This window comes from Pundamilia nyererei, unplaced genomic scaffold (genome assembly GCF_000239375.1).
Source record: "Pundamilia nyererei isolate P.nyererei 1_Seehausen unplaced genomic scaffold, PunNye1.0 scaffold00042, whole genome shotgun sequence".
Taxonomy (NCBI): Eukaryota; Metazoa; Chordata; class Actinopteri; order Cichliformes; family Cichlidae; genus Pundamilia; species Pundamilia nyererei.
The window spans coordinates 920,091-948,064 of NW_005187443.1; the positions used below are offsets into that span (position 1 = coordinate 920,091).

General features: G+C 42.4%; 1 protein-coding gene across 2 annotated transcripts in view; it reads left to right on the forward strand.

Moving 5' to 3' along the window:
• The window catches only part of prickle2b (prickle homolog 2b), an 87,893-nt gene that overhangs the window by 50,914 nt on the left and 9,005 nt on the right, over positions 1 to 27,974 (forward strand). The window contains exons 1-2 of one of the 2 annotated variants that reach the window (XM_005731214.1): positions 18,098 to 18,336; positions 23,869 to 24,052. In XM_005731214.1, the coding sequence (XP_005731271.1) occupies positions 23,921 to 24,052 (132 nt within the window). In that variant the 5' untranslated portion in view covers positions 18,098 to 18,336; positions 23,869 to 23,920. Of the gene's footprint in view, positions 1 to 18,097; positions 18,337 to 23,868; positions 24,053 to 27,974 lie in introns of those variants that run through there. The other variant, XM_005731213.1, reaches the window with a different exon arrangement.

The window sequence follows — 27,974 nt, forward strand, 5'->3', positions numbered from 1 at the left end:
GTGTGTGTGTGTGTTCCCTCACGCTTTCATTCTTTCAGTTATATAGATAAACACACACAGTTGGAACTGGAGCGTGTCCTGGCTTATCATGTTCAGGGTGGTGGAGGTCACTGGAGTGCTGTGTGTGTGTGTGTGTATTTTGGCTCAGTTTCATACAGACATGTAGCCTGTAGATTGGTCTTGTTCCAAACAAGTCATCCTTCCAGTGCACCAGCCCACATACAGTACTCCATAACATGTTTCTCAGTCACTGAGTTGCTCTTTTCTCTGCTTCATATCTTATCTTTGGGGCATTGTGCTTTACTTCTGTTAGCCTTGCCTTCTTTCTTAATATCTTTTATGAAATTTAGCCACTAATGGTTTAGACATGAATTCCTAACAATCTGTGATCCATGTCTCCACTGCTGCGTTTTGCCTAATCTTTACAGAGAGGAATGCCGCATTGAAAACAGACATTCACCCAGGCATAGCGTGGACTGCTGAGTTGTCACAATGAACTGCTAAGGTTTTTGCCACGTCTCTTATTCAGTAAGAGTTTGTATGTAGACTTGTGTTTGATTTGTGAAGGAGAAGAATGGAGTGAGAGATAAACATCAGCTGTGATCAAATACAAAGGAATGCGGAGCGGAGGAATGGGCCGAAAAGCAGGGAATGATCTAGTTTAGCTCATGGAAGATGAGGAAACCAAAAGATGCATGCGTGGGTGCAACTATTGAAAGATGTGCATTTTTTTTGTGAAAAAACTTTTTAATTGATTTACTGCCTCTGCAACAGCATGTGTGACTCGAAATTGTTTTAACGCCATTGTAGCCCAACCCTTACTTATCGAATGCTCCATTTATGGTTATGGAGAGACACGGGAAGAACAGCTGTGTGTTTTGGCCTGCTATAGGATTCAGGCAGCAGGTCAGTGTTGTTTAACAGTTTAGCCTAACAGGTTAATGCAACATTATCATAGACTTTCTTTCCTTTTTGGTTTCTATAACCTGACAGGAATTCCCCGTCTGGCTCCCATATGGCAAATTCTCAGTAATCAGTTAAAACCTGCTTGATAATCAGTGAATGCTACTGAAACGGTGGTTCTAGAGGAAAGACTGTTCCCAAAAGTGTGTGGGTGTATGTAACCAGGCCAAAGACGGGCCTTATCACCAGCCCTCCACTCCTGGCCAGACCTTAATTAGCACATAACTGATTAGCGCAGATCTGGCTGAGCCCAGGGAAGTTACACGCACCCCCAATCACAATCAAGCAATAAACATGTGAATGCATATTCTGTACGAAAACCCAGTGTGTGTGTGTGTGTGTGTGTGTGTGTGTGTGTGTGTGTGTGTGTGTGTCGGTTGTGGTTTATAGATTGTGTAAATGAATCTGTGTGTGAAATCTTTATGTTAGTTTTGCAAAAACTGTCTCAGTGTTTAAACTGAACTAGCTCACACTCACATTTCCAAACCCAACATTCTGAAGTTCATAGTCCCAAAAGTGAATTCATTTCAGGGTTTTCTAAAGGTTTCTTTGTTGGTTTAACAGTGTTTTCTTTTCTTTTCTTTTTAAGCTATTCTTTCCCAGTAGAATCTCCTCCCACTCTCCCTTGCAGACTATTGATGCAATCAAAAAGGGATTACTTTTAAAAGAAAACAAGGAGTATTAAGTGTTTTTAACTGCCCCATAAAACCGAACAGTAAAATTCAGTTCTCTAGGAATTTTTCACTCAATAGATTGACCAAAAGCTTCAGCTCAATATGACACCTCAGATTCTCGTAATGTGTGTGTGTTGTTGTTTTTTTTTCAGATCCAACAGGTACAATTTGCACTAAAAATGTTCCTGAATTAATCTGAATTAGCTCTCTATTAGAGCAGGGCGATATGACCAAAAATATTTATCACAATATACATTTGAAAATTTGCGATAACTATATAACTGACGATATAATTAACACTAGACAAAATACTTTACAACTCCACAACTTTATTAGTGCAAAAAAACAAACATCAATGTATTTTCACGTAAACAAGCAGCTTTTTAAAATGCATTAAAGTTATATAAAAAATTAACAGTGCAAATGCAAATTCCTTGCTGACAGTTTAACCAAAAGGCATTTCCAGTGGAAATTGGCCGACATATCCTCAGCATAACCATGTATAATATCCACAAAACTTAAAAAGAGGTTATACACACACAATACGGTAATATTGTGTTGAAGTATAGTACGTATCACTCCGCGAGGCTCCTGCCTACGATAGCCGTAATACTCCAACAATCCATCAAGCGGTGCGACTTCGTAGCTTAGCAAAGTCGTACTAAAACATTTGACAGATTTTCGAGCGCCGTGTACATAAAATCGTTCCGAGGTCAGTAAACACAACCAGAATTCACACATAAGGCACACGGGATTATAAGGGGCACTGTCGATTTTCAGAAAAATCAAAGGATTGATTTTAAGTGTGCCGTATTTTCCAAACAACGCGGTAATAACGACGGCCCGCTTGCATGCGCTACCAAAACTAGTGCTTTGTTGTGTATCTGACGGATGAAAGCCAAACCAGTTCCACACCACTGAAGTTGCAGCATTTTTACAAACCAGTTCTGGTTCATCCGTTTCCTTCGACGATCCACTTTCGCTCTTCTCATTCTGCATCGCCACCATGTGCTTATGTAAACAAAGGCACTGCGCATGCGCGTTTTACCCATATTCTATTGTGATATTTCATTTTCTTATCGTTGCCCATCATTACACCGGTATTACCGTGAACGGTATGATATAGCCCAGCCCTACTCTCTATTCATTCATAAAAATCCCGCTAATGGTCACGTAGGCTGGCTTCAGCAGTATCGCTTGTCTAAACCGCTCCTAGCACCAACCATGCCAACAAAGCATGCCATGACATCAGACGACTCTCGTGAGAGCAAAGTCTGCTCACGTTACATTCTTTAGTTGCGTACACCATTCATCCATTTCACCGTTCATTGAAAACATGGTTAAGCTAAATGAACGCTCTCTTTTCAGCAAGTTCATGCACAGCACTGTTTATAATGGCACTTCCACAGTATACGTGAATCACCTCCCTCTGGACTGGCAGCCTGGTCTATCACTAACCTATAACTCACACAGTTAGGTTGTGAGACAATTATTACGTCTCGGATGGCAGATTTCACTCTCTGGAAAACCCAGACCACCCCTTAATGTTCCCACAGTCTCCTGCAAGTCCCTGACCGCAGATAAGACACCCCCAGCCCCCCCAGTACTTTGAAAGACTGTTATCTTAATGCACCCACTACTGTGTAACGAAAGCAGCTGATTTTTAAAATAAAGTTCAAAGTGTTACTTCTCTTTCTGTTTCCTCTTCCTGTTTCTGTATGCAGTTTCACACACTGGCAAAGTTTTATAGCTGTTCCTCTATTACTTACACACAAACACCCTCACGTGCAGGCGACAGTCATGGTCTTTAACCCCCATCCTCCTGCCAGAAGTCAAAAATGGCCCCCCCTTTGCTTCGAATCTGTGCTAGTCGCTGGAAAGCTTTTAGTTTCGTCTCCTCTAGTGACCAGCCCTCTGCCCATCTATCCAGCCAACCAGGAGTTGCTGCTGGAAGTTTTAATGGTCTTTCTGCCTCTCGTAAATCGGCACATGAAGTCAGGAGATTTGGGGGCTGGGTGGGTCCTTTTGATCTTGGACAATGACCTCTAACTTGGTGGTTTCTGACATCCCCCTTCCTCTATATGTCTACACACCAGACTTCAACAACATCATACTACAGCAGAAAGAGACATTTCCTGGATGATGCGCTTTGAGCTGGCCTTTTTTCCTTTTTGTTTTTTTAAAGACTGTTGATTTGTTGGGGGATGCGAACATCATGGAGGAAAAAAAAGATGCTTCATGGCCCAAACTCTGTTTTAATGAGAACAGACCACAGCTCCCCTGCGCAGCGCTGCATGTGGCTGTCGACCCCCATCAACAACCATGTGAAGATAATTGGGAACAGATCCACGCTATTAATTAATCTAAATAGTACAGTTAGATGGAATTTGGTCCACAAAGTTCCTCCACATATTAATGAAGACATGCACAAGGACATCCTCCTATTAGTGGGGAATTTGTCATTCATCTGTCCTAAGTTATTGAGGGAACATCGCAGATGTCCACGCAACACGAGGAAAACGTGACACACTGTAAGACTCCCCCAGAACACGTGTTTTCATGTTTGGCCTCAAGTCGTTATATTGGAAGTTCACTTGTCATGTGTCTGATCAGAGCTGCTGGAGTTTGCTCCATTGATCCAGCTTCACTTCCTCCTTCTCGAAAGCATGGCGTGTCTGTGTGTAAGTGAGAGCGTGTGTGTGTGAGTGCACGCATGTGCTCTGGTTCTTGCATGATGGAAGACGCTGAGATGGAACCACGTCTGATCATTTATTCGACTGCGCTCGCTATCTTTGTCTCCTCCCTTCGGAATTCTTACGAATCCACTCGCAATCACGTTGAGGCCATTACTCTCATTTGTACCTGCAGGCACAAACATGCCCTTTGGCTGGCGTATATCTTCCCCCTCTAAAACTCTTATTTAACCCAAATCTGTCACATTCCACACTAAACAAAGGTGCAGTTACCTGGAGCTCCTTTTGATCAGGCACCACTTTAGAATAAAAATAAATAAATACAGAACTGATACCCAACCATGACAAAAACTCTTTCACTGCTACCAGTTGAGGATTAGCCCTTCGGTTTTTGCAAACATTATTCATCCTTCCTGTTAACTTCTTTGTTGACTTCACCAAGGGACACGCAATAGCTCCTCCCATCCTCTGCTTATATCCTTTGATGCCACATTTAACATCTCCCTGTATGTGACACATTAGCCACCACCTGCTTCCCAGCTTAATTGTTCACAGTATCTACAGTCCAATTCTGGTAGCTGGTAGCTATCTTGTCATTCTAAAAATACCCTCCCCTTCTTTTTAAAGCCGTAATCCTGGCCTTTAGTCTGCTGCTTTGTACAGTTTGTTTCCACAATGTCTTTTTCAGATCATCTCTGCTTAGGCGAGCCGTGGTGCGTTAGTACAGTTCAGCACAGAGATGGTATGTGCTGATTAGTGGCCAAATGAGCTGCAGCAAAGCACCATTATACTGTAAAGTGCTGACTGCTCAAACAAACGTTATACTCGCATTTGCACTTTAATCATATTCTTTCTTTGTGGTCCTGCGCTGTTTCGCAGCTGCAGTTCCCCTGACACCAGCATCCACAACTAAAGCTGTGCCCCAGCATCATAATGTAAGCTCATTCTGAGGGAAATATGCCCACATTTTCTCGTGACTGTATGACAAGCATGTGCAAGCATGCATCTGTATGTGGAAATCCAATTGAGTAAAAACCAAAACATACTGTGTCAGTTGTTTTTGTTGAGTATATCCAGTCATTTATGGATGGATGGATAGATGGCTGCTTTATTTATTACACAAAATTGGGAAAATGTTTGGAAATTTCTGGTGACAGTTCTAAACTGCAGTCGTCAGCTGATAAAGAATATATATTGAATAGCTTATTGTCTACTTCTATAGAAGCAAGAAACTTGTATTGGATAAGTAGGTTTACTGGTCGTATTATGTGTGCACTGGAAAAGAGACATACAGTAAGTAAAATACTAAAAAAAAGGGCACCGAAAGATTGAAGGTTGGCAAAGTGAAGCTATTGCTCGCTGGTGTCTTTCATTGCGAGAAATGTATGATGTCGGTTTGTGGTTGGGGTTGGGAAAAGCTCAAGGATGGGATCAGTAAAATCGTACCTAGATGAAACGCAAAAGTGTTTCTGTTATTTAGCGTTTGTTCTGCATCAGTGCCTGCCTGTTCCTTTTTACTCTCCTCTACTTCAGCCAAGCCCACATGAATGCCAGTCCTTCCAAAAAGAAGAGCGAGATAAGTGGGTACCTTTAATCTGACATGTGAAGGAGAACCTTATATTTATTCATGGTGGAGCACAACTGCTTCAAATTTACTTTTAGTTCCAATTTCTGTGTGATCCGTGGAAGGGTAAGGAGCACACACACACAATCGTTGTGATATGTACACACCCAATCCCTGGTTGTGTCCCTGACCTCTGAGGTTTGGCTGAATAGCAGACCATGGTGGAGCTCTGAGTGCCGGCAGACCAGATGTGGCTGTCTAACCTCACAGACCTAACAAGCGGCTGCTTGGCCAGTAGCCGTACAACCGCTCAGCTGCTTAGCATTCTGCCTAGAAAGCCACTGGTCACGGTAGCAAGCCACCAGTAGGGTGCTGGCTTTAAAGAGATGAGGTTTTCCCTAATGTCAGGGAGCTGTGCACACCATCTTAAAGCTTCACGTTAACTAGGTTTATTAAAGCCATATCCTTATGTCTTTGTTGGTTTGTGTGCTGCCTGTTAGGATTTAATGTGGCTTTGGGTCAGTAGTAGAATCAGACAGTTTTGGATTCATGCTGTTGTTGCTCATTGCTAACAGCACCGAATTCGAAAGTACTCATTAATGTGAAGAAATTGTGACTTTTTCCTGCAGAGATGCATAAAGAATCACCAGTGCCGATTCACTGCAAACTAGCATAACGAATTTGATCCCTCTGCAGAGGTTTTCATTGTTTTTCTTTTTTATCTAGCGTAAAACTGTAACTGTAAGCTCATGGCATTCTAGACCACCCGTCCCCCACCCCCCAGCCCCCTGATTACTCATGCGCCACCACAAATGGAACGTTTTAAATATAAAAGAATGCATAAATGCAACGTTTTTGTTTTTTCTGGGAGGTTTTGGGCTGCTGGTTGTGTCCTCCACTTCCAGTCTAACCATCACATGATGGCAGGTTTCAGTTTTAACAGGCTAAAAGCACAGTCCAACCATCTCTGCAAAGAATTCAATTCATTGTCCTTCTCCTGTGTCGTAGGTTTCAGTCAGCTCACTGTCAAGTTGTCCAGAAATCCTCAAGTTGATGATCAGAGCTTTCAGGGTGACACAGGAACACTAAAGTTTGCCCAGCATGCCCAACGTGAGGGTGATAAATTTCACCCTTCTGCTCTAAAATACTCATTTACAGCAGTGAAGAAAGCCCAGTGGTAAAACAGCTACGCTGACATTGTAGCATTGTTTCTCTTTAGCAGACCAATTTAAATTATTTCAGCTGAAAGTCTGTACTTTACTCCGCACCCCTCAATCACTTTTTGTCAGCTCCCTTCAGGAAAAAACAAAAAACTTTTCTTACAATGCTGAAGTCGCAAAAGACAAAACCATGAACAACGGGAATAAAATCCCATCAACAGATTACAGGCTTGAGCGTGGCTTGATTTCCAGAAATATGTAATACATTGCACATGGGCACCAAATGTGTCCCAGATGTGATGGGGTTCATGTGTTGTTCACGCTGTTCTGTCTGCACCCCGAGATCTGTGCTGTGTCATCAGAAAACTCTGCTCTCGCTCATATCGGCGTCCCACCACGGGAGACATTTTCACGAGCTATTGTTTATGACTACACATGCGTCTATTCATTTTCCAATTAAGATCCGGGGAGGCTTGTGATTATTTTCAGTAAATCCAGCTGACTCATCCCATGTATTGATTGAATATTGTTTGAGAAAGCGACTGTCTGGCTCCCCGCTGTGTCCGTTCAAACTCTCACCTTCTTGATTTTTTTTTATTCGTAATCAATAAAGTTCACAATAGATAAACGGCACGCTGATCTCTCAGTAAGATCAGGGGATCAGATGGACAAGCAGCTAAATGCAAAACAGCTCATGAGCTTTTCTCAATGTTTCTGTGTCAAGAGGTTGATCCTCGAGGCTGGAAACCTACCTTCTGCCATCTCAAGCCCACACAAAGCCAAGTAAATTTAGATTTACATCTGTATCTCCAAGACTAGAAAGGCGTTATTAGTACCTGCAAACAGAGCTAAAATTGAATGAGTAGCTTTAGTAATGTGACTTTTTCTCATTAAATCAGGATAACTCAAATAACAGCACTTTGATTTCATAAAAAAAGAATTAAAAAAAGAGAAACTCTTACATTTTTAAAAAAAGCATCTGAATATGAAGAAGCGGCAGCTGCTAAACACTAAATCAGCTTAGAAAGACTGACAGTAAACGAGTATAAACACCGCAGACAGCTTATAGTAAGCTGTTTCAGTTACAGACGCTAATATTCAGTAAAGCAGACACGATATACACGACATTCATACCACACCAAATGTATTGGAGCTTCTTGATATGTTTCTTTTTCCACTCTGTGAAGATGATATTTTATCCAGTGGGTATTAAGAGTAGATGCTGAGCAAATAAAGGGTGGCAATGTGAAGATTTTGTCAGTGAAACCACATCTTGCAAAAGGTGAATGTTTGTTACTTTTTTTGTAATGATCTCCACCCAGACCTTTTCTGGTTTACCTCCCCTTGATTCTCCTCCCAAAGGTTTATAGCTTCACATCTCTCTACACATAACATTAATTTTAAATTAGTTTTGTGAAATTAAGTATTTCAAAAATCCAAATGTAAAAAATAAAAAAAAACGTAATGATCCTTTTGCGTTTGTGTGGCTGACTTGCTTGTCTGGCAAGTCTTATGCATTTTGTGCCTTACCTGCTTTTGATTGTTTAATATGGACACAGGTATTTGCTGAAGCAAGCAGAAACACCTGATATTTGGACGTGTTGTTTTTTGTTTTAAAACCATGTAAAAAAAAAAATGTAGCCAGCTTACGGTAAATGCAGACTGAAGCCGGCAGAATTTTGGTAGAGCAAAATATGCCTGCATGTTGTGGTGCTCAGATTTAATTGGGGTCTGCGAGGTAATCTTCTATAAACACAGCAAACAGAATACATTAGTCTTGCCACAAAATGATGGTAATTTAAATGTAGGTGGGAACAGATAGACATGTGCAACTAAATGGGACTGCAGGAGGTTCTGCCCAATTATTGGTGTTGCTGCAATAGCTTGTATCATGACCAGTGGTCATGATACCTAAACAGTTCTCCCTGACACTCTGTTCTAATGCTTGCATACAGTCAGGGTTATAGGTTAATTCCAGAGTATTCGTAAATGTATTGGCATGAGGTTTGGCTGCAGATGGATGGGCTTGGTGTTACCATGTGCTCCTCCTCCCCGCTGTGTGCCTTCTCCTCCTCATTGTGTTTCCCTCTCAAGCTTTGTCTCACAAGCCTCCTGCCTTTCCCTTTTATGTTTCCCCCTCTCGCTCGGTCTATCACCCATTGATGTTGGTTTTATGATCTCTTTTTATGATCCCTCTCTCTCCCTCTGTGTCTCTCTCACTCTGAGAGCCGCTTGTTGTGTTGCTGGGATGGAAGAGCAGACTGAATGTGATTCATTCTGACGCCAGAATCAGTCTTGTGGCTGGCACAGTCTTGGCATGCAGATACACACACATCGTGACACATGCGCTTGCACACATACACACACATATATATATATATATACACAGCAGCCTTTCTTGTCCGGAGTTTATTCTACTGGCTGGTATGCTGCCCCAGATACCAGACGGAAGTTAGAACAGGCACCAAACACACTTGAGCTGCAGCGCTGTGATGTGATTAGACATGGCGGATATCGACTGTGCCTTTTTACAGATTAGTATGTCACTCTCTGTTACACTACCAGTGACTGAGGGCTTTGCTTGATTTTTGTGGAAAGCGGTAGCTTGTAAAGACTGATACAATTGTTTGCATGGTTGTGAGTATGGGAGTGTAAAGAAATGTCGCACATGTGTTTTTTGGCACACACACACACACACAGTGTGTGACTGTGTCTTTGTGTGTTTCTCTCCAGTCAAAGGTATTTATGTGCAACCATTGCCAGCAACACATGTTGAGCCCATCAACAGACTCAAAAAAAACCCCAGAAACCAAAGGATAATATGCAGTGATAACCTGTTCATTGTGTCATGAAGAAGATTTGATATTTTTAACTTTGAGGAAGTGATTTAAGAGCCACTCTACTGGTCATTCCTAAGCCTGTATGAAAACTAGCAGATGTAATGCTGATGAGCACTGATTTGTCATTCCTTTAACTCAAACCAGCCTTTGGCTGTTTTTCTTCCTGTCCTCTCGTGCTGTCTTTCTGTTTAGAGGTTCTTCACACACGCACGCACACACACACAGAGGGAGCTTTATTGTCATTTCGGTATGTTCATGGTTGCCGCTTAGAGCCAAACACACAAATAATACTGAAAGCAACAGAATGCCTCATTAAGGACAACAAATTACACATGGCCAGCTCTCTTTTCTTTGTTTGTGTTCTTATTTCACACATATATAAGTGTCTATCTTTAGTGAGTCCTTGTCTTCATGTCTGAATACTTGAAGGCTTATATAGTCCTCTTCCTCCTCTCATTCAGTCAGCAGTTTTTAAACACTGACTTCATTGATTCTCAGCTCTTCTTATCCTTTGCTCCTGCCTGGGACAGTTCTAACTAATCACACACTAACATTACTGTTTCCTTGTGTGTGTGCGTGTGTGTCTGAAATCACCTTAGTCTGAATGGAAGTCGCTATACATGCATACAATTGCTCATGTGTGAATGTCTGTGTTTGTGTGCGAGTATGTGAACATGCCCGAACCAAGCTGTGATGTCAGATGCAGGTCAGCAGAAGGACATTATTATTAATATTATTGTGTCTGGAGCTCCACAGTGGGGGTAAGAAGTCTGTTTTCGGCTTCCCTGTGGCTGATCACTGCGGCCCCAGTCGGGCTACACAGAGGCCCGTCTGTGGCCTGCAGGACCAGGAGCCCGCGGGGCGAATAAAAACGCTGTGAAACGCGTGTTAAGAAAGGTGTGAAAGAAATCCGAGGGCGAGACGCTGCGTTTTGTGTGAAACCGCTCCCTCCTCTTTGCCACTGCCGTGCACATGCTCCCTCTCTCACACACTTAAACACACACACAGACATACGCTTGCACTTTTCCTTTCACACACACCTGGCATGGAGGTTCACAGTTTAAATAAACAGCGGCTCAAGCAGCGGGGCCAGGTCTGGCATAAACGGCAGCAGACCGGGATGATTTTTCTCTTGGGGTAATGCTCTCTTTCACATATTCTTAATGATGCTTTAAAAGGGTAACGAAGGGGAGCAGCTGTAAGAGGGGAGTGAACTAGGTGAAGAGAAAGCTACAAGTGGGCAGAGACTCCAACATGACTACCTTTTTATGAGTAAAAATAATTACTCAGACCCGGCATTCAGAAGACGCCTGCAGTACATCTTAAAATGTAGTAGAAGGTCTGCATTTACTCAGAGACGCGCTCAATTGGAAGGTTTGACCTCCGCTTGATAAAAGTTCTTTAATGGGATTTGTCTGTCTGTGTGCGTGTGTGCTGTTTGCTGTGACTCATCCCTCCTGAGCCTTCTCCTGCAGCTTTGTCTGTCCTTGCGTGTATGTGTTTGTTGCCTACAATCTCAGCTCTCAGCAGCAATCGGTCAATAACACTTCAAACTCACCGTTTTCATCGACCCCCGTGATGAAACACACAGCAAGTCTGTCACGTCCTGGAAATGGCAATTTCTCCTCCAATCCATAACGTCCACAGGCCTTTGGGACCATGTGGGGATAGGGCTGCGGCGGCTGTATTGACTGAGTGGCGTGTTGTGTATGTGATTGAAATCTACTATTCATCCATTCCCATAAGGTAAACATGGCAACGGGATGAACTGAGGGAGATTAAATGGCTCAAATATGACTTTGGTCACTCACTACAGGCTTTCAGTGTCTGATCTTCTTTTAGATTCAGATGTTTATTATTTAATATACCAAACAAGCTCATATAGACATAATCTAATCTCCTAGTCTTGTCATTTTCTCCAATAGATTTTGAATAGGTTTCTAAAAAAAACTTTTTTCAATAAGTTGCTTATAGTTGACAAGGTCCTATATCACTGTTCTCAGTCTGACGGCGAAGCTGGAAATAACAGACAAATTAGAAATGGATTTGAAAACTTTTCCGTGACTTTTGAACAACATGCTCTGCCTCTATATAGGAAGAGGACTATATAAGCCCCATAAATATAGTTTTCCCATCCGTTTTACTGATTCATCTAACAGCCTCTAAATGTATTGTTTGGGTATGTCTGCGTTTCATAGGTCCGTGTGTGTGTGTGTTTATGTATGTGAAACAAAGTCGTCCTTCAAGCTTCAGTTGCCAATTAAATGCTTTGCGTGGAAAGACTAAAGAGCCTTGAACAATGCCGAACAGTGCTACTCCTCCCACCACAATTATGTTGCATCTTAAAGTCGGAGACAGTATAAGTGCAGCAAACCCAACCTCAAGGTGTATTCCCACATGACTATCATGACCCATGTTGAAGCATTTTTGTTGCCGTTAATTATTTTTACCACAAACTGTACACAGAAACAGAGTCTGGTTTCCTGATGGGAATACGCAGACACAGTTCATAATAGAGTTAAAAGAATACTCTTCTTTCCAGTCACATGAGTTGTGTGGAAAACAAGTTGCAAACTAAACTCGTGGCACAGTTTTGCATAAGCTCAGCGTCCGGTTTTGTGTACATTTTCCAAGTGTACTTCAGAATGGATTTAATGCCCTCGGGCTGAGCTCCGTTTGATAGACTTATCCTGTCTGTCACTACTCTACCCACAAGTCCTCCGAAGTTAAATATCTGAGCTTTTCATAACTGAGTGTTGGATTTATTTAACTAAAAGTCTGAGCTTAAACCATGACAGAAGGGTTCTGGAGAAAGTGCACAGAATATGTCTGAATCACAAAAGGCATTTTACAGTCTCCTCATTCTCCACCTCCTTGTTCATGATTGTGACCTCATACTTAACACATTTCTATTAATTTTAGTTAGGTTTATTTATTTATTTTAATCACATGTCTCTAGAGATTGGCAGCTTTGTTGTGTGGAGTGTGTGGGCTGATCAGTACTGACACCTATGCTTCTCGTGAACATGATGACAAGGTGGCGAGCTGGAACATCAGTGGAGACTGAGAGTGCTGAGTCAGAGAAACTGCTGCGGGGTTGTGGATGTGGGCCTACTGGAGGTGGGTGGTTCATTCATGGAGTCGCAGGTTCATCATCTGTGGAGTTGTGGCTTTATGTGCTGCTGAGAGAGAAATGAGACCTTTATGCATTATTTTGCAACATGGATGGATGGATGGATGTGGTATTCGACGCAGACGGGAAGACTGAGCAGACACGCCCTCTCACAAATCCTTCTATATTTCCCCTCATATCAAAATGTATTTATATTGCCTCTCCTTACCCATTTGTCATATCCCACTGGATACACTACAGTATTTTCTTTTTACTGCCTACTACTCTTTCCCCGACTGCGTTTTTTCATACCACAGCGTGACCTAATTGTGTTTTGAATCAAACTCCACATGTGGATTATGAGTGAGAAATGCTCAATGACAAACTGTCGTCGCTGGGCACAGCTAGCTGGAAACTGAGCCACATCGTCCTGGAGAGGGTTGGCTAGAGTGGAGATTGATGACCTGATGGATAGATCAGGTGGATAGAGGTGGAGGGTTTGGTGGTTGTTTTCTTTTTTTCTTCTGTGCTGAAGTGCCTTTGAGTAAGTGGGGCAGGAATAGCAAAAATAGTTTCCAGTCCCCTTGAAAAGTAACTCTCTAAGGTCATCTCCTTGCCCTGGGACTTTATGCGTGAAGCTGAGTGTCCATATTCAGTCTTTTCCCTCCCTCCTGTCTTTTTTCTTTCTTTCAGTCTCTCTCCGTTTTCCTTCTGCGGCTTAATGGCTTACACAGGCCTCTGTATCAGCAAGGCTTCTGCAGCAGGAGTAGAGTTTGTGTGCTAACGAACCCTCGAGCTAATTAGAATTTCAGCCAAGCTGGCTGCTCTCCTCATTTCCTAGCCATTTCCCTCCCTTCGGACAAATACAATTTCACCCCTCAACTCGTGCAGAATTAATCCAGTTAATGTTCAACACGGGATGAATAATGGCCACTTATCTGCTGGGAACAAGGGTACAGAGGAGCTGCTGGGCCCAGTGCTGTGTGTCACTAAATCTGCTTTCTAGGCAGAGTAGTTGGGCCAAAGTACTGATAGCCCCTGGAAAAAGGGAGGTCGATGTGCTCTAACTGAATATCAGCCCACTGAACCTTTTATACTCACTGGCCTCTCTTTCCTCTTCTTTTCTAACAGAGTCCAAGTGTTCCCATGAATCATTACACCCCTAATGTAGCGTGGGGGGATGTAAGCAAACAAAAATAAAGATTGAAAGCAGTCCTCAGCTTACCAGGATTATCTGGATTGCTTGACAACAATTTCCACATCGTCTCCAAAGTGCCATGCACTCTCCAGGGATGCTTCATTTGTTAATATGTAACCAAGTGCAAGAATTAAAAATTAACCCCTGTCTGCTCCTGGTTTTCTTTTAGACTGGGTTACACTTGAAAGTCACCAGTTCAAGGAGAGTGTCACCACATCTAAAGTGTTTATAGCTGATCCGAACAGTTACACAGGGAGGCGGAGTTAAAATCCTGCTGTTGCAAAGTGTGATATTTGACAGTCTGCAGTAAAAAGGAGACTTTACAATTGCGTAATATGAATCCTGATATAAATGTCCACTGAAGCGTCCACTCCTGTGGAGGAGGGGAGCTTTTCTGTTTGATAAAGAAGTCTATGGCGACACTTCGCTTTGGCTTCCTGGATCTGTGGCCTCAGTAAATGCTTTTCTAGTCCGTTCATTGTCTCAGTCACTCATTTCAGGTCCTATTGAACAGGACATAATGTTTAGGGTGGGCCTACCTTATGATTGGCAAGTCCAGACCATGTGACTACATTGTGTCTCTCAGTTTTTCAGTTAGATCTACCCCTCGTTCATCAGAGGGTTCGCAGCACAGCGTGGCTAACCAGTGGGAGACAGCTCAGTGTCTTTGTCCATCTTTTATATACAGTGTATAGATAATAGCAGTGTTCCTTAAATTAACCAGTTTGTCGTGTGACTGCCAGCCTTTTCATCATCTCATTAATTTAAAATATATATATATTTTTTAAAACTGTAGCAATAGAGATTATTATAAACAGATTATTTTCAGAAAGAAATGTAATATATATACTTTATAAACTTTAAAATAACTTTAGCTTTATTCAGGTTATGACCTGGTCTTAATGAGAGGGGAAACACATTTAGTAATTCAGACTGGGTTAATGCTGCATGCTTGTGTTTATGCATTTGTTATAAAGATACAGAGCGTAAAGAAGTAAAGTTAAAAAAAAATTACAGAGTACATGTGATTGACAGTATAATAGTGCAGTTCACTTTTGTGTTACATGTGCACTTGACATATTTTGTAGTCTAGACAGTATGGAACTGCACAATGGCGTCCACGCAGGGAACCAAGGGCACCCCTGCGAATTAAGGCCGTTAACGAAATTACTTCACGTGGACCCTTGTGACCACTCACAGACCGTGAATGGGCTTTTACATTAGTTGGTGACTTACTTAAGAAACCTTCTGCAGTGGTGGGAAGTGAGGCTATATGGGAAGTTGGTTCTCTACCTCCCTCCCAGCATGTCAGAGCTATCAGCTGTTGGGTTGAGTCCCAGCTGCCTCGTGTGTTGACTCTACGGTGATAGCCATCAGCATTTGCCACATGAAAGGAGAGGAGACTAGTGTTCCTAAAAAAGCAGATGAGAAGTAAAGATGCAGAGGCCATGTTGGGATCTTGGCTATGTTTCAAATCTAGATAAAGACACTGATTTATCAGGAATGCCTTTTGACCATATAAGACATTATATAAATCAGTTCCTTCCTTCTGGTAAGACCTGACTAATGTTCTTGTAGGATAAGATCCTTTGAGCCAGTAAAACTTTCTTACAAATTTCAGATATGCACCCAGCCCAGGGGTTAGTGTATTTACAGTTTTGCTCATCCTGTGCTTTGATAAAGACAAAAAAACACAATATGCATACTTAGGAAGGAAGGGAGTAAACCCGTTTGGCTCACTGTCTAAAATTACCAAGCAAAGGCTCTCTGTGCATGCCAACAGCCTATGCAGGCAATGCTATCTGTGGTATGTCCCTTAAGCTGGCCCCTACACTTTTATTCAGTCCTCTTGTGGCATTTGAAACAGCTCACTGCAGGTCTGGGAGCAGTTTATTAGGAAAAAGGGAATGACTGATCGAGGAAAGCGGCTGGGCCCGAGCCAGCTGACCCGTAACCTGATTGTTACGAGTACAGGACACAGTCGTTTAGGGCTTATAAAATCTTATGGAGTGCTTGTGAGTACAGCCTGAGCTGTTACTAGTATTCTTAGATTTCTAAAGGAGTTATAGACGCAATGCTGCAAGATTCATCCTCCACATCTGAAAGGATCAGCAACAATGTCTGCGCAGGCTTTTATAAACCTTTTTTTTCACCTCATCTCTCATTTACCATGTTTGTGTGTGTAAGAGAGAGGGTGAGTGCCATCGTGGCAAATGTTCTTGTGCAGATGCCTACTGTAACAGAAAGTATAACACAGGATGTTTTGAGAACTTTTGCAAATGTTTGTCATAGCCTGTATATAAAAGATGAATGTAGGCATCATGACATCACCCACTCGTTTTGAACTCTGACAAGACTGGTTGAGTGCTAACTGTAGATAACTTGGTTAGCAAGCTGCATTTTTTTGTGTGTGTTCAAAACACAACATGATACCTGCGTAGATTACTCGTGCCTATTGGCTACAGCAGGAGACATATTAGCGGAGAACTTTAGCATGTGTGTGCGTACTGACTGAGGTCACTGTCTCAGGCCACAGCACTATGAACACACACAGACACACACCGTCAAACAATTGTCCACTGTATTTTGGTGAGCTAGATCTTTTTTTTTTTAAGTAAAGGGAACAAAATGTTCACGTGTGACATGAAACTCTTAAAGATCTCTAAATTCATTTTTCATACAGTGGATTTTCATTGCTCTCTAAGTCTTTTGTCCTTTTGTTTCAGCTAACGTCTGTTTCTCATGTTAAAGAGAGCTTATCTGCCTCTCTCTCTCTGGATGAGCGCTCATGTCCTTGCATGACCAAGTCAGCGTCCTGCTGCTGTTCTCTTTCCTGCCTCCCTTTCTGTCTCTCTTTTTGCCCCCAGCAACTGAGTCAGGCAAGTGGTTTGATTCACATGCAAATCCTGCCAGACCACCAGTCATTCATGCTGCTAATTACACTAGTGTAGGGATGCTGACTTACTGACATCACACTGGCATATTAGCATGCAGGACAGAGGAGAAAAGTGCGTGTGTGCGCGCGCACATGAAAGGAGACCAGAGAGGGCCCAGAATAACACAGGAAGTGATCAAATCTGCCTTCAAATAGAAAGTTGACATTGTGCTGTAATTTGAAACAAAATGTGAAAATAAAATGCTTAAAGTGATGACGTTTACATGAAGAACAAATATATTTGCTACTCAATATCTGAACAAAATAGTAAATTTGTATACTCATTACTCATTCATCACGGACGGTATGAATTGACAAAGAAGAGGGAAAAAACTAAAGTAGATGCCCCCCATGCTATCGGTGGGTTTCATAATTACATGCAAACGTTTATTTTTAGTTATGTTACTATAAATAAGAACTTAAGGTCCATTGGCCTTCTTTTCACAGAATCATTTGCACTGCAACGGACTTTAATTTGATGTCAAAAAGAGAAGAAACAGCGTTTCAGTAAATAAAACTGAATATGCGTAAATAAATGCTATAAACACAAACGAGGAAGAAAATAATAGATCGACCAGTGAACCAAACTTTTGACGCCATGCTTCTATTTTGAAAGGGTAAACCGGAATCGAGCTATTAATCTAAGCGCACTTGACAAACGGGGGGAGGATTAAAGCGCTGCTGCTGTGTGGCTCTGTCAGCAGAAAGCAGAGCTCTTGGAGCGCTCTGGGCTTTTACGCACCGAAAGTCCGCGCCGATCTTCTCTGAGACTCTGCAGCAGTGTTTAACGTTACTGCCAAAGGAGAGCTCTGTTATTCTCGTTGAGCGACAAAATCTGTTTTTTTTCTCCCTCTGGTGGAATTTGCGCACTTACTGGACATACTGAAAAGAGGAATCCGCTTTTACGCACTTCATTCTGGCTCTTCGTTGGGGCTTTTCCTCGTTTGCAGAGCCCCCCCCCCAGAGTGTATTTGCGAAGAGGAGAGGGTTGACAAAAGGCTTTTAAACGGCCGGGATAAATGTAGCAGAGGGGTGCGGATCACGCAGCGGGCGAGAGTGGCGTGTTTTCGTGGCGAAGCTGTTGGAGTTGGAGTTGTGTGACAAATTCTGCAATGAGGAACGCGTATTTTAAAACCCGCAACACCAAAGCCTCCGAGGTCACGGTAATGGCTTCTCTCGGTTGCAGTTTGTAAGAAGGTAAGGGGCACATTATTGATAGTGTTTGTGTTATTGTTTGGTAGCTCTTGTGTAAAAGCGCAAACGGAGACGGGGACTTTAAAGGCTCGATTGATTGGGGAATGCGCCACCAGTCTGGTCGTGAACTTTTAGTCCTGTCTGGCTTAAATCCTGATTTGAATTTATGCGTAAAATAATCGCAGGACTGTTAAAGCACACTGCCTTTTTTTTCTTTAAATGTATAAACAAGTTGAACCCTCTACAAGATTTTTATAGGGTGTTGCACTCTTCTGTTTCACAAGTGGGTGTTTTTTCGATTGTAAATAACACTTGAATGCAGATTGCTGAACTTTCTCTCTGTGGACGTGTTCTCCCTGGTTTATATCCCCCACCCCACCTCCTGTAGCGCACTGGTCCGACCAGTAATGTGTGCTGTGGACCGTGTAGCTGTGTGACATATGGATTGTATTTTGAACTGACACAACAGACAATAGTCTGCCCGAGTAAAGGTCTGCAAATTAGTATTTTCTTCTCGACAGTTTGCATTAAAGAAGGATCTGTATTTTTCTTTGTCTGATTATTTATGTCGTTTTTTCTCCTGAAGTTTGCTGCTGACTGTACGTCTTTGTGGCTTTGCATTACACAACTCAATGCAGATTAATTGATCTGTTAAAATAGTTTACTTATTACTTACTTTTAGCAGTGAAAAGCGCCGCTGGATTAGCACATGAATGGGCGACAATGAATAATGTGGAATAATGTGTGGCAGCTGGCTGCAGGATCGCTGTGCACCTCTGGTCCGAGAGCAGACTGACAGGAACCTAAACGCCTGTCCAACATCATTTCTGACATAGACAACTGTCTTTTGGGGGTGTGGTGATTCGGATGCTCATTGGTTCCTGCCTTTTCCTCACTGGTGCTTTGAAAGAAAAGTCAGCGTGATATAACAGCAATATTGTACTTTCTCTGAGAGTGTATCAAGGCCATTTAATGCGTGTTGGGAACTGAAAGAGAATGACTAACGACCTGTCACCAGAGTGCTTCCAAAACAACATCTGTATTGATGCAAGTTTGACCCTTCCATGACCTCCCATCCCATAGAAAGTATTGTCAATTTATTGAGAATTCACATTGAGTAATGTGAGCCTATCTCATGTATAGTAAAAAAGTGTCCCAGTGTGATGTTATGCAAACACAGTCTCCTTTTATCCTTCCGTTTCATATTGGACCAACTCAGGTCCAATATGATGGCCTACATTTCCCATAATACAACTGTTTAAAATATCCAAGATCCCTTGAGTTATGTTTTCAAACTTTGGCCATTACAGACTTTGACAGCTGGTTTTGCAGGTGCTCTTGCTGCTTGTGACAATTCAAAGTGCCCTTGCTGTGTTAACTTGTCAATCATCTACTAAAAAATCAGCTCACACTGTCAAAATTCAGTGCCAACATAATAGTTTTTTTGGGGGGTTTTTTGTTGTTGAACATGCTGTAAAATAATGTTGCCCATTTGTGTAGACCAGGGCCTAGTTCAAAAGAGCAGGCTAATCTATAAGTGGCCATGACAGGTGGGTGCGGGCCTAATCTTGGCCATCAGCAGCACGTTGCAGCAGGTTCTTGCTAATTGGCCACACATGGAAAATGCCTTTATCAAGCCTGGGTTATGCCAGAGACACCTCAGTCGTGTTTGCCTGTGATTAACTCTTAATAGCTCTGAAGTCGAAAATGTAGACCATAGGTACGACTTTGTTTGCTTGTGTAGCTTGTATAGCTATAATTTGTGAAAGCAGGGCTGTTTCTCAAAGCGCCTTTAAAATTTATCTTCAAATATTACTGCCGGCAAGCTTGTATTTGCTAAACAAGAGGCCGTTAAAGACAAAAGACTCTATCTTCTTCCGCTTCTTGTTCCAAAGAAAACAAAAGCAGAAGAAGGGGGGGGCAAAAAAAACCACTTGGAGTGTCCTTGCGCCCAGCTGTCCTGTCCTCTCCGCTCTCCCTTCTTGTCATGCAACCTCTGCTTTTTGTGTAGAGCTTGCATTTAAAGATGAGATTTTAATCTGACCTTCTGATACTATGGAAAAGCTGCAGTGGTTTCGGGAGAAAATGACGACTTCTGCTCAAAAGACGCACTTCTGTGAATTGCTCTTTATCAGATGGGGGTTTTTTTTAGTACCTAACTTACCTTCCTAAAACTTAATCATCTTTAAATCAGCACTAGAGCCTAACCCCACATTTCAGGCTTCTAAAATAAATAAAATAAATAAATTCATTGAGCCCACTTTTGTTTTGTCTTCAGATATTCAACTTAATCTTACAGCCTGTTTCATTAAACTGTGAGACTGTGCTTGCTAAAGAGCTTGCTGCACTGATTGACAACAGTTAAAACAACTGTACGCAATTGTAGAGCAGCCCAGTAGACCCTAGTTACGTATTAAAATTATACCCGTTACCTGGGATACGGTGCTCATCTTGCAGCAGTGAATAATGATTATAATTAACTTGAAATAACCATTGTCCACTGACATCATTGCGAACGACAAACATACCCCAACCACCCCATGGGCTTGATAAAACCCTCACTCTGACTGACCAATGATATATCAGCTCCCCCAGGGGACAAAAAGAAGAAGCCCAGTCACATTTGAAAAAAATAACAAGCCTCTTTACTTCCTTCCCTATATCTCAGTCATTTATGAGGCGTCAGTGATGCACTTGACTTGTTTTACCAGAGTTTCTAAATCTGATTTAATTGAACTCATGTAGCTTACACGGGGAAGCTCGGGGATTACGTTTCAGTTGAGGGGAAATCCCAGGCATGTCCATGAAGAATGTAAATCATGGGGAAAGCAGGGGAAACGGACCCTCAAGGTCTACAGACTCTCTGCTTTTTCTGATTTGAGAAAATCAGGACGTGTTTGGAGGAAGGTCTCTCTGACCCACATCTGTACAGATGTGGGTCACCTCCTTCTAAGTGGACACATGAAAGGTGTGGTGTGAAGAGGCTTTCTTTCAGGTTTCATCCTTCTTAGCCCAGGGACAAAATACCTGCCTTTAAGTGTTCATATGTGCTTTATCTCGTGTGGTGGATCCACCTTGTACTTTGACCATTTTCATTGTGATTGTGTATGTTCTCATAGATTCATGAGATTCTGTTCCCATCCAGCAAATCATCTTTAAATCAGTAATAACTGTGAAAGTGCTGGGCTGTACTGAGGCAAGCTGCTTTGCCTCCGGCTATGGCATCATCCTCTTGGGACTGGGATTTGCTAAGCACCCTTCTCCCAGTCTGCCTGCTTGACAGCTCATTGATGACTTCATCTACATCTGTTCTGTTTATCATGGTCATCAATATTCATGACAGGGATATTTGCCCACTTCAGGCATTTTCTTAATATTTATGTAGCGAGTGTGTGAAGTCTGTGGCTGCCCTTGCACAATGACAACAGAAGTTTAGAGGTCCTTCTTTAGCTGGAGCTCAAAGCATGAGCTTTTTAGGCTTCTGCCTGTCGCTAAATAATCTCTCATCCATCTTCAGCTATGTATATATACATATATTACAGACATGTGGCTAGTTGTGGCATGCCAGTAAGACGTTCTGCTCGAACTAAATAAAGTGAGCTCCATGTGTTTCATTGTCTATCTCATCACTCAAATCAATCACTGCTAAGTCAAATTGGATTTTGAGCTTTGTTAACTAAGGCTAAACCCTTGGACAAGAAGTGCTTTTTTTCAGGGAGAGACACGATGAAGCATTATAGCCGTTTGGCTCAGAGCACTTTACGTTAACAGGTAGTTGACACAAACGCTGGGACAGTGCCAACTGTTATTGTGACAGAGTCTTAGCTTCGCAGCCCTGCACCCATCACCCATCGGTGAGCTCAACAGACTCAGGAGTCCACAGCTACAGTACAGAGCAAAGTTAAGAAAGGCTTACGGACATATCCAGTGGCAGTGTTTGAAAATAGGATTGACTCTGCACATGTACCTAGATTGAAATTCCAATCAGACCTAATTGCTCAGTAGTCATTATAGTGGGAACAGGTTCAACAAGTACCGTAAGGTTTAAAAATTAAGTCTGCAAGAAATATCGAGCAGTTACACGCTGAATATATCACACTGCAAGAACTGATTCACAAGAAGCCAGATATTGCAGACTACTTTGCATTCATTTGTTCGGATAGACTGACACCTTGGATGGCTGAGGATGTGTTACAGTGTCCTGACTGCCCCTAAGCTCCTCCATAGGGCTGTCTCTCAGACAAGCCAGCATCCCTCTGAGAAGGTAATGGGATTGTCTCACCGGTTTGGCCGCCTGAGCGGCAGCAAGGGTTAGTGGGATGTGACCTCGTTGCCCACCCAGTTTCTATTTGCAGGGTTTAGAGCTGTCAAGGACACGGCGATCTGTATGGTTGCACTGTCTCTATGCTTTGCATCAGAATGCAGACCTGGTAGTGTTGGGCTACATTTTCATTTTGGCCCATGCACTCAAGTATTGAACCCATATATTGCGATCCTTTTCTGAGCCATCTCATACACAGCTGACTCTAATAGTAGCACAGTTACAAGCTGAGGTGTCTGCAAAAATACAGCTTTACTTTGATGAACAGCAATGATGTTATGGGCTTTTAAATCAACAAGACAGGTGAGCAGTCAAACCCAGAATCATTCTTTATAAGCTTAATTTCAATCCTGCAATGATTAAATGAGCTGTATTTGGTGTTGAAACTAAAATCAGACAGTGGTACTGTGATTGGTGATGCATTATTTTATGGAAATGAAGGGGCGATATTCTAACTTGGGTTAGGAAAATTACAGGAAAGAGCAGCTCAAATGATTGTAGACCCCCTAGTGCCTTAATGTGACCTTGCTCTTGCATCTAAGTTTTCTGTGGGAATTCTCACACGGATTGCTTTCCCTGTTATAGATGGGTGGATACCTTTGGCTAATGGGGGTGGGGCACTGTACTCGCAAAGCATCTGCAAGTGGTTCTCGCTAACCTTGTACATAGCAAAGTGCCTGTGTATTGTGTTTGCGTAGTGGTGTTTTCCATCACTGTCAATGGCTGTATTCAGCTTATTTCCAAGGCACGCTTGACAGTAGATCTTCATACCGCAGACGAGTGATGAGCATTGCATTTGTGGCACCCTCTTTTACTGGGAAACCCACAGTGGGAATCCTCGACATTTCAACTGAGATGAATAAGAGTGCCTGTGGAGGGGGAAAAGTTGTTTCACAGACTTTTTGAAAGAAAAGATTTTTTTTTTAATGGTTTATTTTCAATTATTAATGATGGATGCTAGAGGCTCACACCATGTGACCTGTTGTTCTTCTTTATACATCACTCTATCAAACACAGAACTTGTTTAATAATGATCAGGGATATCATGAGGTTTAGATGCACAGCACTGCCCAAACTATGAACCAGACTTTAAAGCTACCATTTAGACGATTGCTTTTTTCCTAGACCATTATATCTGTCCTTAATTTGCACATGTAAGCACACATGTGACATTGAACTGACAGATGGGGGGGGGGTTTGTTTGTCACCGGCAGGAAGATCTGTGTACACTGTAAGTGTCGTCGTGAGGAGCATGCAGTGACAGCCATGCCCGTAGAGATGGAGAAGACGGTCACCAAACTGATGTACGACTTCCAGAGGAACTCAACCTCGGATGATGACTCAGGCTGTGCCTTGGAGGAGTACGCCTGGGTTCCACCGGGTCTCAAACCTGAACAGGTATGTTTAGTCTTATTCTGCTATGGAGCACACGGTCTTCCAGCATTTCAGTCTTGTTAGTAACGCCATCTTATCACTTCTCTTGTCACCTTTTTTGTAAAATATGTGTAATTGTGTGCACCGGTCCAATCCTTTCATCTATTTTTTTTATCATGTGAAGCTGAAGTTTTTGTAAGAAATTAATTGTTGAGCATTTGAATCCACAGCTTTTTTGTTTCCTCCAGTGTAGAGAATACAACACAGAGGCTAATTAAAGCTTGAACGTGAATGAAATGACGGAAGACGTGGGATCACATTACAGCGCCCTTTCAAAAGCTCCGATTTCACCATACACTGTAGTGGCAGTTGAGCAGTGTAAGTTTATACAGTGAATTAGGATAAGGCTGGTGTTGTAAAATATGATCATGGGTTAAAGCTTAGTCTTTCAGAGATATGCACAGCCAGGTGTTAGTTCAAATATATAACACACTTTTAGTACAATAATCAGAAATCTAATACAAATTCCAACTATTCGTTTAGACCTGCATGTCGCCATGTGTCGGCATATATTACATGCTGACTGCACCTTCTCCCAGCTAATGGATAACAAGGATTATGTGCTTCCAGCAGTTAAATTAATCTCCAATTCCTTCTCCCTGCAAACATGTTTACAGTAGGTTACATTGCCCTCACAACCACAAAGCTAAGCCTGCGTTAATACATAAGCACATAAAATGGACCCGTGCAGAAAATCCTCTATTACAATACTTCACTTAACTGCAGGTGCGCACACGTGGGAGGGTTTCCAGCTTTATGGGACAATAACAACGTTTATTGAAGCCGGTTTCATTTTGTTGATGAGCTGAGCTGGTCAGTACATTGTTGGCACACCCCCCACTGTTTCGACCTCAAAGGACTGAGACCAGCTATTATTCATCCCTCTCCAGGATCATGCTTACAACTCCATAGTCACTTAGGTTCTCATTTGGTGAAAATATAACCTCGGGAACATTCAGGAAACAAAGAGGACTGGGCTGATTAGTATGGCAAGACCAGAATGCTAAACAGCCTAGAGAAAAGATTCAGGATTATTGTTTTTTGTTTTTTTTATTACTTGATTGACTTGATCATCAGAATGGAAAGAATATTAGACTGTTAAACTAAATCACTTCTAGCTTTAACCTAGCAGCAGGCAGCACATGAAATGTGCCAGAAGCTGTAGAAGTTTCTGTCTTCCAACCCTGACATGACAAATCATTCAAGCTGTGGAGGCCTGGTGTGACTTTTTTCAGGAGAGTGGACATAAAGCTAAAACTTCAGGTTAAAAACTGCAGATCAAGAGTCTTCCTGCTTTGAACCGCAGAACTGTATCTGTCTCCTGTTCAGCCTCAAGTGATGTACTGCTATTCTGTAATGAGACATTTCTAAGCAGGACTGGGGTCAGTCAGGTGTGTCTGAGGGATAACTTGGGATTGTTTCTGTCAACCAAACAGTGCCGTCAGCTCTACTTTCCACTATCAGGGTGCTGAAATGCAGACACGGCAAAAGAATCTTTAGCAACAAATGGAGCCATTATTCTGTGCGTTTGACATGTTATTGGGCCATTTTCCTCCCTCGCTAGTCGCCTCGCTCTCTCCTCTTCATCGTTTAAAATAGATTTATTGGATGTTGCCAAGTTACCGTTTGTCAAGGGCAAGAATGATAACTAGCAGTGGTCTGTGAGAGATAAGCGTTTTCTTCATGTGTAAGAGCTGCAGTCTAATATTGAAACTCTGCTAGGCATCAATTCCATGTGCCATGTCTATATAGAAATTCAATTTTAGGTTTTTCATGCAAACTTGTATCTCTGTCAGGTTCTAACATGGGCCGAGAGCCTTGAAGTAGATGAATTAATTAGAAAAGCGCCAGGTAGAGAAAGAAGCGAGGGCAGTTTGACCTTTTCCAAAATAGACCAGAGGGCAATTGGACTCATTCCGATCTGAGATCAAGAACAATAAAACCATCAGCCTCTGACTTGATTGCAGCCAGCAGCCGTGAAGGACGAGTAAATGATGGGTCAGTGGATGTAAAAGCTAGTTGGGTATTTGACAGAAAATGTGTAAAAATCCATAGTCCCGGAGGATGAAGAGGACTAATGACTTGAATTACCTTCCTCGCTTTACCTTTGTTGCGCCACAGCGAGATTGATATTTGCTGAATTTGACATCGATAGATGGCTGCGATTCTAAAAATTAAATTTAGTGCCACCCTGCTGTCCAAATTCTATTACTTCATGGATCATGATCACGTATCTTTAAAGCTAGTAATATTCCTATAAACATCACTTCTGCTTTGTGTTTAGGTGTCATATGTTAGCGGTGTTTGGCACAGTTTTGCACCATGGGCATTCACACATGTCAGCAAAGACATGCGAACAGGAGGGAAATGAATGAAAACTGCTGTTAAATCCTCTCTCTTCACAGTAAAAACACCCTTTTTTTCCTCCGCAGTGTTTGACTATAGCTACCAGTATTTTCTCAGCTATATAATATCTGTGTCTACTAACCGCTGCAAAGTGGCTTGTTGTGAGAATGTCAGAACTGGTGCCTGGTGGTGTCTTTTTCCCCTGCCTGCCTGCCCATTAACAGCAATAGAAACCAGCTGTGTGAAGCAATCTCTCTTGTCACTCATCTGTAAGTCCTACCATTTGCTTCAGCCTTAAAAAACACTCCCTTCAGTACAGTTTGAAATTCTGCCCTGTCTTTACTTCCGTCTGTTTTCGATTACAGTTATTATCGCGAGCTGCTTCTTCTGGCTCGCTCTGGAATATTTGTGTGTGTCGTGCGTATGCATGCGTGTACGTGTGTGTATCTTTCTTTAGATCTTTTCCTCAGGGCAGTGTGCCTTTCACCTCCAGATTGTAACCCTGCTGTTCTTGGAAGCATGTTTTGTAATTTATCATTAACAGTGGGTGTGTGCGTGCATCACGAGTTTGTCTTTTTTGTTTGTCAGTGCTGTGTGATATATCGGCACTTGACCACAGTCGGTCGTTTCGGGACTATCCAGAGATTCCACCCCACCCTCAATGCCCGTCCTAAATTGTGCTCCTGAGCACAGATCTCGTGTCCATTGCCAACGCAAGCAGACAGCCAACAAAAGCAGAGCAGAAGGAATTGGGTTACATTTACAGCAAAGAGTCTCCTGCTATAAATTCATCCCAGTAACAAATACGCTTGTACAAGTGGATACTTCAAGGAAATGAAGATCGTCTTTGATGCTGGATGTGATGCCGCACCTTTAAAGAGAGTTTTCGAAAGCTGCTCAGTTTTGATTCGGGTGTTTACACACTGATGCACGTCTGCGTTAATCTGTTTTTGTGTGGCAGACTGTGTTATTGCCAAGGACAAGGCTAGTCGGTAAATCCATTCAGCTGACCTGTAGGCCATCAAGAGAGACGTGATCTTGTCAGCAAGCATCGATCACACATGCTGTCTCTCTCATAAAGTCCTCTGTGTACATTTTGCCCATTTTTGCGTCTCTCCGTACACAAAGATATCTTCCTCTACACTCACATCTTTTTAACTTTTTCCCTCTCATGTCTCCTCCTCCACCTCTCACCCGTTCTCTCTTTTTCATCTATCCTCAAACCTCTCTTTAAAAACCCCGTGGCTTTCTTCATTTGCCCCCCTCGCCAGTCACATTCATATATAACTGCCTGACCTCAGTTATACCCCAGCCCCCCCCTCATTACAGTGTAATAAAAAGAGTGTAATAAATAACACAGAAATGACACTCATTGTCTGCTGTGGTGATGTAAAGAATGTCCAAGTAATTTGAAATGTCCAGATTAGCATTAATCTGCTGCCACACGCTTGCATTGCTGGGGGCATACGTGTTGAACACTATTTCGTTTTCTCGTGTGTGTGTGTGTGTGTGTGTGTGTGTGTGTGTGTGTGTGTGTGTG